The 12,514-nt window shown below is 37.8% G+C and overlaps 1 protein-coding gene across 2 annotated transcripts in view; it reads left to right on the top strand.

Moving 5' to 3' along the window:
* The window catches only part of NRSN2 (neurensin 2), a 340,127-nt gene that overhangs the window by 232,036 nt on the left and 95,577 nt on the right, over positions 1-12,514 (top strand). For both annotated transcript variants that reach the window (XM_044090308.1, XM_044090307.1), the window contains one exon: positions 5,028-5,223. In XM_044090308.1, the coding sequence (XP_043946243.1) occupies positions 5,038-5,223 (186 nt within the window). In that variant the 5' untranslated portion in view covers positions 5,028-5,037. The remainder of the gene's footprint in view (positions 1-5,027; positions 5,224-12,514) is intronic.

The following is a 12,514-nucleotide window of genomic DNA, read 5'->3' as shown; positions in this document are numbered from 1 at the left end:
GATAGACTGTGATACTTACCAATGTACACAGCTTACATGGTAGGTAGGGTGCCCTATATAACCTATGAACATAGCCTGGGTGGTAGGTTGGCTGTGCTACTTAACATATGTACACAGCATAGGTGGCAGGTATGCTTTTCTACATAACCTATGCATACAACCTGTGTGGCAGGTAGGCAGTGTTACTTACCCTAAGCACATGGCCTAGGTGTCAGGTAGGCTGTGCTAATTAACCTACACACACTACCTAGGTGGCAAGTAGGCTGTGCTACTTAACCTGTGCACACAGCCTGTGTGGCAAGTAGGCTGTGCTACTTAACATGAGTAGGCAGCCTAGGTGGCAGGTAGGCTATGGTGCTTAACCTACAAACGCAGCCTAGGTGGCAGGTAGGGTGTACAACTTAACCTGACAACACAGTCTAGGTGGCAGGTAGACTGTGCTACATAACCTATACACACATCCTGTGTGGCAGGTAGACTGCGATACTTAACTTATGGACACAGCTTAGGTGGCATGCAGGTTGTGGTCTTTCTCAAATCTGCTCATTTTACGTCCTAGTCTAGGTGGTAGGTTGCAGTCATCATGTAGGTTGTGGTCTTTCTCAAATCTGCTCATTTTACGTCCTAGCCTAGGTGGTAGGTTGCAGTCATAATGTAGCTTGTGGTCTTTCTCAAATCTGCTCATTTTCTGTCCTAGCCTAGGTGGTAGGTTGCAGTCATTATGAAGGTTGTGGTCTTTCTCAAGTCTGCTCATTTTATGTCTTAGCCTAGATGGTAGGTTGCAGTTATCATTTTGTAATTCGTAGCCTAGGCAGCGGGTATTGGTTGCATTTTCATTTCATTTCCTGACACATCCATTCCGGCTGATATAGGATAATATCGTCTGTCTGGAGCTTCAAGTTTCTAATTGAGTACAGCACTGGCAAATTTACGCTGGGGTGTTTCTTTCCCAATTCTTCCACCTGCTCTTATTAGGATAGAAACACATTGTTACATTACTTACTGTCATAGACTCCTACAAGCCCTTTCTATTTATTTTATCAGTACCTGATATATTATCTATTACAGCTCTGACCTTTCCCTATCCACTCACTATCTCTGTCTTTGCAATTTATAACCCAACTAGCTTGCAGTCTCATGATGCCAATTGTTGGTCTCACAATCCTTTCCTTAGCATGCTGTAATACTATTTTGTCTGTCCATTTAGCCTTCAGTCCATTCATAATAGATACTTTGTCTTTTTATCAGCCAAATCAGGAACCCTCCTTCCCTACCCACGCCAACTACTGGCATAAGCAAATGCATAATCTGTTGATTGACAGCAATAAACTCACTTTTGCTGCTAGAAAGCAATTCCTATTACAATCCATACTTCTAAACAGGTCACATATCCCCATCTCCAAAACTAAGGAACTTGTCTCAAAACTGCAACATCTCCAAATTAAACTTACTGTATATGTTCAGGAGATATTCACTCCAATCTAGGATCCCCTCAACTCAGCCCCCAGTTACAGAACTCAATACCCTATCATAACCTATCATAACAGAAATTAAGACCTTGAAATTGCTTGCCTAATGCATGCACAGCCTTAATAATAAGTGGACCAGTCTTGAAGCATTGCTGGTAACAGAAAATCCCTAAATTCTTGCTAGATTTTAAACCTGTCTGAAGAATGATTGCTGTTCCTCTACTTTTATACAGGACAACTTCTGTAATATATCTATATATATATATATATATATATATATATATATATATATATATATATATATATATATATGGATTCACTTTATATACTCGAAATACTGAAATGTTGAAATTCAGTATTTCAAAGCTATAAAGTCGAATCTTTAAAACCTAGAAAACTCAGAAGCGCAAAATTCAAAATCCCGCACACCAGAGATTTTGAATTTCACGCTACTACTACACACACACACACACACACACACACACACACACACACACCATCCTCCACACACACAAACACAAGATCTACTACATAAAAGAAGGGGGGCAAGCCCCCCCTGCACCCCCCACACCCCCTACTTAAATATTCTAACTCCGAGGTCGCACTACACACAAACACACACACAAAACACCATCACACAAGCTACATTCTGCTAGCACACACACATCACAGCAACAAAACACACTAACACACACCACAGCCCCTACCCAAAACCCATTACACAAACACACACTTACCTGAATCTGTAACCACAGCGGAACCTCAGAAGCGCGAAATTCAAAACCTCCGGTATTCGAGGTTTTGAATTCGCGCTTCTGAGCTTTTGCTCTTTGCAGGATTCCACTTTATGGGCTCAAATGAATCCATATATATATATATATATATATATATATATATATATATATATATATAGATAGATATATAGATAGATAGATATATTGGCATTTTGAATTTATTTGCTGTTTTGTACTTGCTTTCTGCAATCTTGAACACAACTGTATAAAAAAGTGGTTCTTATTTTTCAATGTATAACATCTTTACACTATATCCTAGTAAATATAACTATTTTTCTGATATTGTTTCTTGTATCTGTAGCTTATCTTCTTAGGTTTCCACTGAAAATGGGCCCCTGGCTCAGTTGGACTAACCCAGTTAAAAGACAATCAATCAATAAATAAATAAATGATAACAGACAGCACCCCAGATCTGGTGGTGGTGCCTCAATCCTAATAAAAAAGGAATACCTCAGTTACATTTATTAATTGCACTAATTCTCATACTACAGATGGCAGGGGTCTCAAATGGGTACTCTCTCACATCACATTAGGTGGATATACTCACATGTTGATTGCCACAGTCTATATCCTACTAAACTGACCACAACTCAGGATGCACTGTACCACCTTATAAGAAAAAGGTTTAGATGACAGTGTTGCCTATGGCTTTCAGTGGCATGAAAGACCTGGGTGAGGAACCCCAATAATACAGAACTGCACCAAACTTTTCTGAGTTTAAGGATAGAAAAAAACAATTGCAACTAATACTGCAAAAGCTGTGTACTGTAGACAAAAACAGGAAGCAAATGAGTCTAGACCCAATCAGTTATGAAAGAAGTAAAAAGCATATCAGGAAAATTAAATAACTCTGCAGCTACAAAAAATATTCCAATGACATTGAATCACTCCACCTTTTTGCAGTCCACTATAACCAACCTAGCTAAAGCCTTTCCACAAATCCCCCCCTCCAACGAAGAACAGCCTTCACCCCCTAAGCTATACCCTCTAGCTTCTTATGCAGCAACTTTTTACTTCTCTGAAATTTCTATAAAACAAACCAAGTCCCTGCATCTCAAACTCATCAATTCACAATCTAAATCCATCAGTCTTCATCTCACCTTAATAAGGCTTGCAGCCTAAAAAATCGCTAAACCCCTTACTCATATGTTTAACCTCTATCTCACTTCATGCACTGTCCCACAAGCATTCAGGCAGGCAGTTATAATCCCTCTGCCTAGAGTTACTTCTCCTAATGGGCTGAAGGATTACAGACCTAATTCTACCTGTGTCCTATTATACCAAAATATTTGAAAACCTTTTATACAATTAACTACTTAAGCACATTACCAGCCATTGCCGGTTATATGATGCACAGCATGGCTTACACAATGCTTTCAGTACCTTTAATGCCTGGTAATGGCCACCAATACCATTTATTGCAACCTGAATGAGGGACTTAATACCTCAGGTCTCTTTATTGACATGACAAGGGCTTTTAAAGCAATCATCCATACTCTTTTTCTCAACAAACTCAAAAGACTCAGCATTGAAGATAACACTGTTGATTTCGCAGCTATTTAAAAGGCAGAACCCGACAAGTCTATAGCAATGTATCATCCTCTACTGTTGGCAAACTTAATATAGATATACCACACGAGTCTGCGCTAGGTCCTCATATCTTTGATGTCTTTGTTAATCATCTCCCCCTAGAATTACAAAATCAATGTATGCAGATGATATGCTGCTCCTACAGCCACTTCAACCTGCAAACTAAGATACAGGACAATTTCACTGAGTTATGCACCTGGTCCACTACTAACAAACTACTAATTAACCCGAAGAAAACCAATATCATGGTCTTTGCTTCGTCCAAGAATTTACACAGAATTCCTCTTATTCTTTTAACAGATCTTAATGGGAACATATTTGTGCATTATGTTTATTTTATTACAGGTTCTGAAAACCTAGTAAAAAGAGATATTCAGAAAAATGAAAGCATACAGTATACATTCGGGTTTTGGAGGGTGGGGCCAGTGTAATGTGTCTTTCAAGCGCCAAAGTTCTCCTGCTAACTCCAACCACTGCATATGCTGGAGAATGAATACTTTCCAAAAATAGCATGACGTTACGTATGCAGTCAGTACCTGACCTCCTTCTTACCTGTGCAAGGTATCTAGCTGGAATTTAACACAGCATCAGCAGAATATAGAAAAGACAGTCATAAAATGAAACACAAAAACTGCATATTTCATCTTTGTCTTACTGATAATACATCTGTAGTATAGTACTGACAGAAAATACACTGAAACATATACTTACACAGGCTGCCATGATGTCATCAAACCAATTTGGAGAAGACCAATGAGGCCGTTGGCCTATTTTACACGCAATGTTTGCAATGAGCTGGCAACCCAACTGGGATTAGTTTCTCAGCCTTGTGTCCACTGATGACAAAAATAGGTTTGACCTTCCCCCGACCTTGAATTGAATTAACAGGGTAAGTGAAATATGAACAAAATAACGTTAGTATATGTGTATGCATGTTTCAAATCATAGGACTTGAGTGTTAAAAAATAATATTATTGCCAAAATGTTAAATGTATTCAGTTGTTAATAATTTCCTTATGCATGTTGATTAAAAAATATTCAGTATTTATCAAACACTTCAAAAGTTCACTAAATTAAATTAATCTATTTGCCTAACTGGAAAGAAAACAAACATGCTTGTCTCCTATACCAGCTAAATATATTCTGTTAACTTCTGCTCGTTTTGTATTTTCAGTTTATCTCTGATGTCAGTTTGTGCTGAGTTGTGTGGGTGCCAACGTGGGCCCCATGTGGCAGAAGGAAAGCAATACGGGGTCCGGTCATACCTCCACCTATTTTATGAAGACTGCACAGGCTCTGCCCCAGATGATGACTTTGAAGGTCCTGCCTCAGCACGGTCCTTCAGTGGTAGCCGTTCTCTTCTCTGGAAGGTAAAAGGGCTGTTTCATATTATGTGATAAACATAACATTTTACAAAGTGAGAATCTTTGCAATCTAGAAAGCCCAGTAACAATCAATGCCTTATTTAGAAGGTTTCAAGAATGTATATATTTCAGTCAGAAACAACCTCAACAGCAGTGCATTTATTTTAGTCATCTCCTGTAGCTGTACTTCTGGAGACTATGTTTTCTGTGTTTATGTTGCAAAATTGCATTATTGTTTACAGACAATATGGGTAATTCCTTCCTGAATCGTAGTAGCAGCTGGTTTAGGATCTAGCATACACAGCTGAGGGACTCCAGCTAAACAATGAAGCTAAATCAGAAAATATGAGCATTTATGAAATCAAAATTGCACAGCTGAGGAGATGTAAATGAGTGATGTAGCAGCAGGATGCATTATCATATGGAGCACACAAAATGCTCCTCACTAATTATTTTTTTTTGTGACATGTCAAGGAACGTCAGAATGTAAAGTGCAGCTGTGGCTTGCTCACATATAATGAGCTGAACATGCATAAAACAATGTTTCATCAATAAAACTCTGAAGGAAAAAAACAAAACAAAACAACCTCACTACTATTTCTGAAGAAGCAGTATGCTTAGTGTGCAAAGGTAAATGCCGGAGGCATAAAGTACAAAACTGAAGTAACAGACAGCACATAAACCCACTTGGGAAGTTGTAAATGAGAGCTACAGCCATTCATCAAATTATATTGCTAAAAATTCAATACAAAACATATATAATTAGCAGAGGGTGGGAGTACAGACCCCTGCATGTCGGAGGTGAAGGTGGGCAAGCCCCCTGCAAAAAAAAAAAAAAAAAAAAAAACTGAAAAACAAAAGTTTTGTTTTGCGTGTTCCATGGTTATGCCTAAGAACATAATATAAGAGTTTTGGTTTTTGTTTTGTTTTGTTTTTTTTTTGTTTACTTTTCGACCTATTGCCATCAATGCTCCAAGTGTTCATCTTCTGAAGCTTAGCCTAACTTCATTAGAGCCATATGTATGTATCTGTTTATCTATGTGTCTATCTATCTACCTATTTGTCTATCTAGCTATCTATGGGTGTCTGTCAGTGTTAAACAGCAGTTTGGTTAATGCATGTTTGGGTAGAGAAATACTGTAAATGCAGTAAGTTTAGAGTGTTTTATTCTTTAAAAGAAGGATTTATAAATAGTTTTATTCATTGTAAGAAGAACTGGGGGGGGTCTGTATTTGACAATTGGGGTTATTGTAAGGGATAGGTAAGGGGATAGATTCTGTGATATTTGTGAATGTCTTGGCGTAAGTGAGTGTGGTAAATGGCAATTTGTTTGATAGTGTGGTCCTGAATGCTTTGGAGAGTGTGTGTATGTGTGTTTCACTCTCCTGTTTATGCAGCAAGTAGTACGTTGGGCAATGAGCACCCTTCAGAGCTTATTGTTTCTGTAGCAGGTATGGGTTTTACAGGATCAGATTGCTAGCCCAAGGCTCAACTCTCCTCAGAGGGTGCACCACACATATTTGCTTGCTCACACTCAGACCTAAAACCAATTTAGAGTGTCCAATACACCTACTGCATGTCTTTGGAATGTGGGAAGAAACCGGAGACCTGGAGGAAACCCAAGTGAATGCAAGGAGGGCATGCAAACTCTGCACAGAATGCACCCCAGCCAAGAACTGAAGCAGAGAACCTCTTGATGTAAGGTGACAATGCTAACTTGTGCAGCACTGCCCCACCCCTGTGTATGTTTGCTAGGGTTAAATTAAGGGCTAGAGTTTGAGTATGGCAAGTAGAGTTAGATGAAGGGGTTGGAATATCATTAAGGTTAGCATACATGAATAAGGTGGCATGGGGGGTATTCCCCATTGGTGGCGAATTTGAACATTTTGTTGTACATGTTTTTATGTTGATGTCATAAAAATTGTACCTTACATTGTATAGAAGAAGGCTGCCTCTTTTGAACAAAATTTTCCCAGACATTTGAGAGAAATCATGGTTTTGTGGGCTAGCAGTTTTTATTTAATGTTTATCAAGTGCACATTTGTGTTGGTCTATTTTCCAGGATGAATTCCAAAGAAAAGTTATTGTGAAACATCACTGGTACAGCTGAGTGGATGGAGACAATAGTCAAATCAATGGCCATGAGCAGGAGACTCTCACCGCTACAAGACCAAATGATCATGGAAGACCTAAGCGCATATAGTGTCTTCTCTGAGCAGTTTGCCCACTATGGGTGATGGGACTAAACAAGCTGGGTCAGGATCATTTTAGCTCATCTGCTCAGAAGATTGTTGAAAGCCTTCATGGACATGGAAAGGACATGGGACTAGAGAAACATTAAAAGGCATAAAGCATTGCTTGTTAAACTGGTGTTACCTCAGAGACAGAAGCTTGAAGGTGTCATAGCTGTAACTGTTCTCATAATAAAATAGTACGATCAAAATGATGTGATGTAAAATACATAACTAATTCAGATCCTGTGCGTCAACACAATAAAAATAAAATGATATAAATCCCAGCCACTGGCAAATTTAAGAGATCCTACCTACTGCTTAAAGAAAGTGAGCGTGTCAAACTGATCCTAAGGATACTGAAATTTTTGTTGCACTAGTAGAAACTATGTATAGAACTGAACAGTCAAGACCTGAAATAAAACTTGTCTCTAACATTGCTAACAATCAAGCACTATCAGCAATGGACCGTCTTTATTTTAAATGTGGAAAAGGGATCAGATTGGTAGACTTTACTAGTAATAGTAAGTGCTATACCTGTGAAAACTATAACCTCTTAAAAGCATGTTACAAATGATGTTATGCCTGCAGAATGTAATAAATTCTCTGACAGAATGCAGGAATCTGCATTCTGTTACTGTTCTAATGCAAAGTTAATTAAGTGCAATGTCTTATGTGATGGCAGACAGCTGCAAGGACTGCTTGATTCAGGCAGTGAGGTTATGCTGACAAATGGTATCACAAATACAGAATGAAATATCTTACTAGCAAAGCAGTTTAAATAGTATGCATTAATGGAGATAAGCAACATTATTAAGTTACTCAACCAGAACACAAACTGTGATTGAGAAGGTGAGCCATCCCTTTCCTGTAGCACCTGATTTTCCAAAATTAACACATTATATGATAATAGGGAAAATGTTGGGAAAGAACTAGTCCATTTGATAAACTCCTTACCTGGGTGAGGCAGAGGATCTGAAATTTAATAAGCCTACATCTATGTCTCTGCCTAACTTGGAAGAAAGGAGTGGAAGCCAGTGCAAGAAATATTCATGACTGTGCATGAAGCAAATAAAGTTTAAGAAAGCTTAGGGTTAGAAAGTCCAAAATATACATTTAAGCTAAGAAGATAGACAGATAGATAGATAGATAGATAGATAGATAGATAGATAGATAGATAGATAGATAGATAGATAGATAGGTGCAGAAAGTTGTGGGTTTCATTCCTGCACCAGGTAAATTGTCGTGTAGCATAAAGGGAGCTTTGTACATCCTTTGAATGAGACATTGAATGGTGACCCTATTTGTTTGAGTTGGGGATAGCCCAGATGGATGCAAAAGATCCCACAGCGCATATCAAAAAGAGTAGAGGAAGTTTCCAGATGTCCTGGCTAAATTTCTCCTAGCAATACAAATATCACTTCAGGTTTCCCCTGAAAAGAGGCCACTAGCCTAATGATACCAAACCGGTCAACAAAAATATGAATAAATAAATAAATAAGTATAGATTGATAGATATTATTTCAATTTAATGATCTGCAAACGAATGTAATTTTTATTACTTTGAAGCATTGTTTGTTGCTTCTTTCTGTTAATTTCACAATTTTTGGAAATGTTTGTCTTTTGTAACTTCAGGCTGTGGAGCTTTTCTCCACAAACATTTGCTGAAAATGGGCATCTGCTCAGTTGGCCTATAGGAGCCATCTGAAAGATTAAAAACAGTACAAGGAAGGGACTCAAACAATAAAATACTGCAGCCTAAAAGTGCTGAAAAATAGAGTAAAGGTTTCATTGCAGACTGAAAATGTTGCAGAGCACAGATTAGAAATGACTAGCAGAATGAAGTGAAGGAATCACTCAATGAAATGGTTGGAGTGAAGTTCGCAAGTATGAAAACTTTACAACCTGATGAAAATTTTAAACACCCTCTGCCAAGCTGAAACAGAAAGTCCCAGAAACAAAGAATTCTAATCAGCATACTTGTGTGGTCAGTTTAACTAAAATCAGAAAAATAACATAAATAAAACCAAAACAAACAAAGAAAGAATCTCCCCAAGAAGAGCATCAGACATCATTTGTCTCAATAGCAGTAGTGTTATACGAAATGTGCAAGGTTGGGGTTAGGGGTGGGATTAGGGTTAGCATACAATAGTAGGAGCAAAGTTCCCTCACTCTTCTTTACAAATGCATGCCGTACCTCTCACTACAACAAATCTGGACAAAGCCTAAAATACTGAGAGGACAAGCACTCAAAGATAGGGACAGATTATAAATATTGCTGTTATGACCCTAACAAGGTGCTGTAATAACAGAATTTGTGTTAGCATACATTTTCTGACAGATATTAAGTCTGAAACTCAAATGTATGTTATTATTTAGTGACGTCAGTCTTCAGTGATCTGCCAGAAAACCATAAATTTTATGAAGAAAAGACCAAAAATATGAAGCAAAAATTTGGACATTCTGTGAAACTCTGGTCAGCTGAGAGGTATGATGCAAGCTATCAATCTTATAGTCTCGACCGTTTATTGTTTGAAGTTCTGAAACTTCGAGCTTATGAAATAGAGTCATATATATATATATATATATGGTTCTATATATATATATATATATATATATATATATATACACACACACATATATATATATATATATATATATATATATATATATATATATATATATATATATATATATATATATATATATGCATGCACACCCGCATATAGATAGATAGATAGATAGAGATTATATGGATGTATATCAATGTATTAAAAATTCAGTTTATCAAAAGGCAACAGACTAAACACAACATATTGATCAGCAGCCCATCCAAAGCAAAATAAAAATAAGAAAAACATTGTTTTTGCAGGGGAACAAGCCCACTGTACCCCCCCCCCCACACACATACTGCTGATTATATATACCACCTCTGAGATCAAACTGCAGTGGGAAACGTCAAACTCCCTATCACCACTGTACCACGATCTTGCGCAGAAATAAAGTGGGCACGTTCAATCAGTTGTTACAGCTTTTGTCTATTCAATAATAAGAATGTTCGACTACTTGTTAGTAAGAAATATCTATCTATCTATCTATCTATCTATCTATCTATCTATCTATCTATCTATATATTGGCATAATGGTTAAGGTGTTTACCTTACAGACACAAGGTGCAGGGTTTGATTCTCACATGAGGTAACTATCTTGGCTTAAAATGGCCTACAAGAGCAGTTAGCCTTGTACTAATCTATGAAATATATATATATATATATATCTACAGGGATATATATAATAAGTACCTATAAAAATATATGCATTTATGGGTCACTCGTAGGTTGTCAAAGTGCAGTCTTTTTTAATGCATTTTCTTTAAGTCACTGTCATTGAAAAATTGCAGTTCAAAATATATGAGGTGAAGGGGAGAGAGGTAGTGCGAGACTGCAGAACACCAGGGATGGGGGGATTTTCCTATTTCTCCAGTACTGTGTGATCTCCCATTTGGTATGTTTAAGTTAACAGAGTGTGCAGGGTGGGAGTACAGAGGGCTTTCCTGCCCTGCATAAACACTTGTTTTTCTCTTTTTTCACTTATTTTTTGGTAAGTCTATTTCAAGATTTTGACTCCAACTCCAAAATACTTGCTGTCACTGTAAATGACCACTTACACTGAGAGCAGGCTGAGAGCAGGTGTTTTGGAAACTGGTGAGTGTAGTAAGCCTGTATATAAATAGATCTTACAGTGAAGTAAATCACTTACACCGAAAGCAAGTCTTTTGGAATCCAGACAGACTTACACTATGCATTTGTATTTATAGATAGATAGATAGATAGATAGATAGATAGATAGACAGGTAGATATAGATATTGCTGGATAGATATTGATGCATACAAAGACAGAGAGGCATATATATATATATATATATATATATATATATATATATATATATCTATATAAAAATATATATATATAGAGAGAGAGAGGCAGAGACAGAGGCAGAGAGAAAGAGCTAAATCTATCATCAAGCCTAGAAGCACAACTCTCAGATTCCTAACAATGTCCAAATGGAAAACAAAACAAAAAGAAAAAAAATATATTGTTTTTGCATGCTGGGGGTACAAGCCCTCTGCACCTTCACACTGACTGCTAATTATATAATCGAACTCTGAGACTGCACTACAGTGGGGAAAGTGCAAATTCTGCACTGTATCACACTCACACATAGAAGAAAACAGCAGGTAGTTCTCGAAGAGTATGAGACCAGCTGTCCAGATATGCTAGTTGTTCATTCGATGGTCTTCATTTGTGGAAAGGTCTATTGCTGAAGCTTCATTCAGAGTAACTTTTTGTTTCAACTGGAGTTTCTCATCTGTGAAGAAATTCCTAAGAACGTTTCTACGATGGAATCTAGGAAGTCAAAAAATATGCTTATGTAGAGCTTTAAGATCCTTTATTGGTTTGCAACAAGGATACACTGCAACTCTTTTCCCAAGACCTCCACCATACAACTGCCCTGAGGTAGTCCTCATCCTCTTTTAGGCTTAACCATCAACAGGTAAGTGAGAATTTCTGAATTAGCTAGTTTGTCTCCCCCCATCACCGGAGGTGCCATGCTCATGACCTGGACTACCACTTATGATCTGACTCCTGTATCAGTTAGAAGGCTGTAAATACCTTACAGTATTCATAGGTTCATAGGTTGATACTAGGCTATATGCCCTAGGGCATTTATCAGCCTAGCCAGAGTGTATTTGGCTTATGCCACCCCTTAAAAAATGGGTTTTACTGTGCCCTTTTTTGGTTACTTTACTGAGCCTCTGTCTAGTAGTGACACAGAAGTGATCCCAGGGGTGAACTTACGATCTCCTATCCACTCGTCAGGATTTCTCTTGAAGAGAGTCAGTGAGCGGCTCTGCCTGATATGGACTGGGATTCTATTCCAGAGTACTGGGAGCCTCTAGGTCAAGAATCTGTCTCTCCAGCATGTCCTATTAATTTATGTGTTGAGATTCAAATCCCTTGAGCGCATAGCTCTAGTGGATTTGGATTTTTTGAGGTGGAGCATG

The sequence above is a fragment of the Protopterus annectens genome, chromosome 12.part0, assembly GCF_019279795.1.
Source record: "Protopterus annectens isolate FY-2018-M chromosome 12.part0, PAN1.0, whole genome shotgun sequence".
In the NCBI taxonomy this organism is placed as follows: domain Eukaryota; kingdom Metazoa; phylum Chordata; order Ceratodontiformes; family Protopteridae; genus Protopterus; species Protopterus annectens.
The sequence above is the reverse complement of the archived record's forward strand: the minus strand, read 5'-3'. Positions and strand labels throughout refer to the sequence as shown.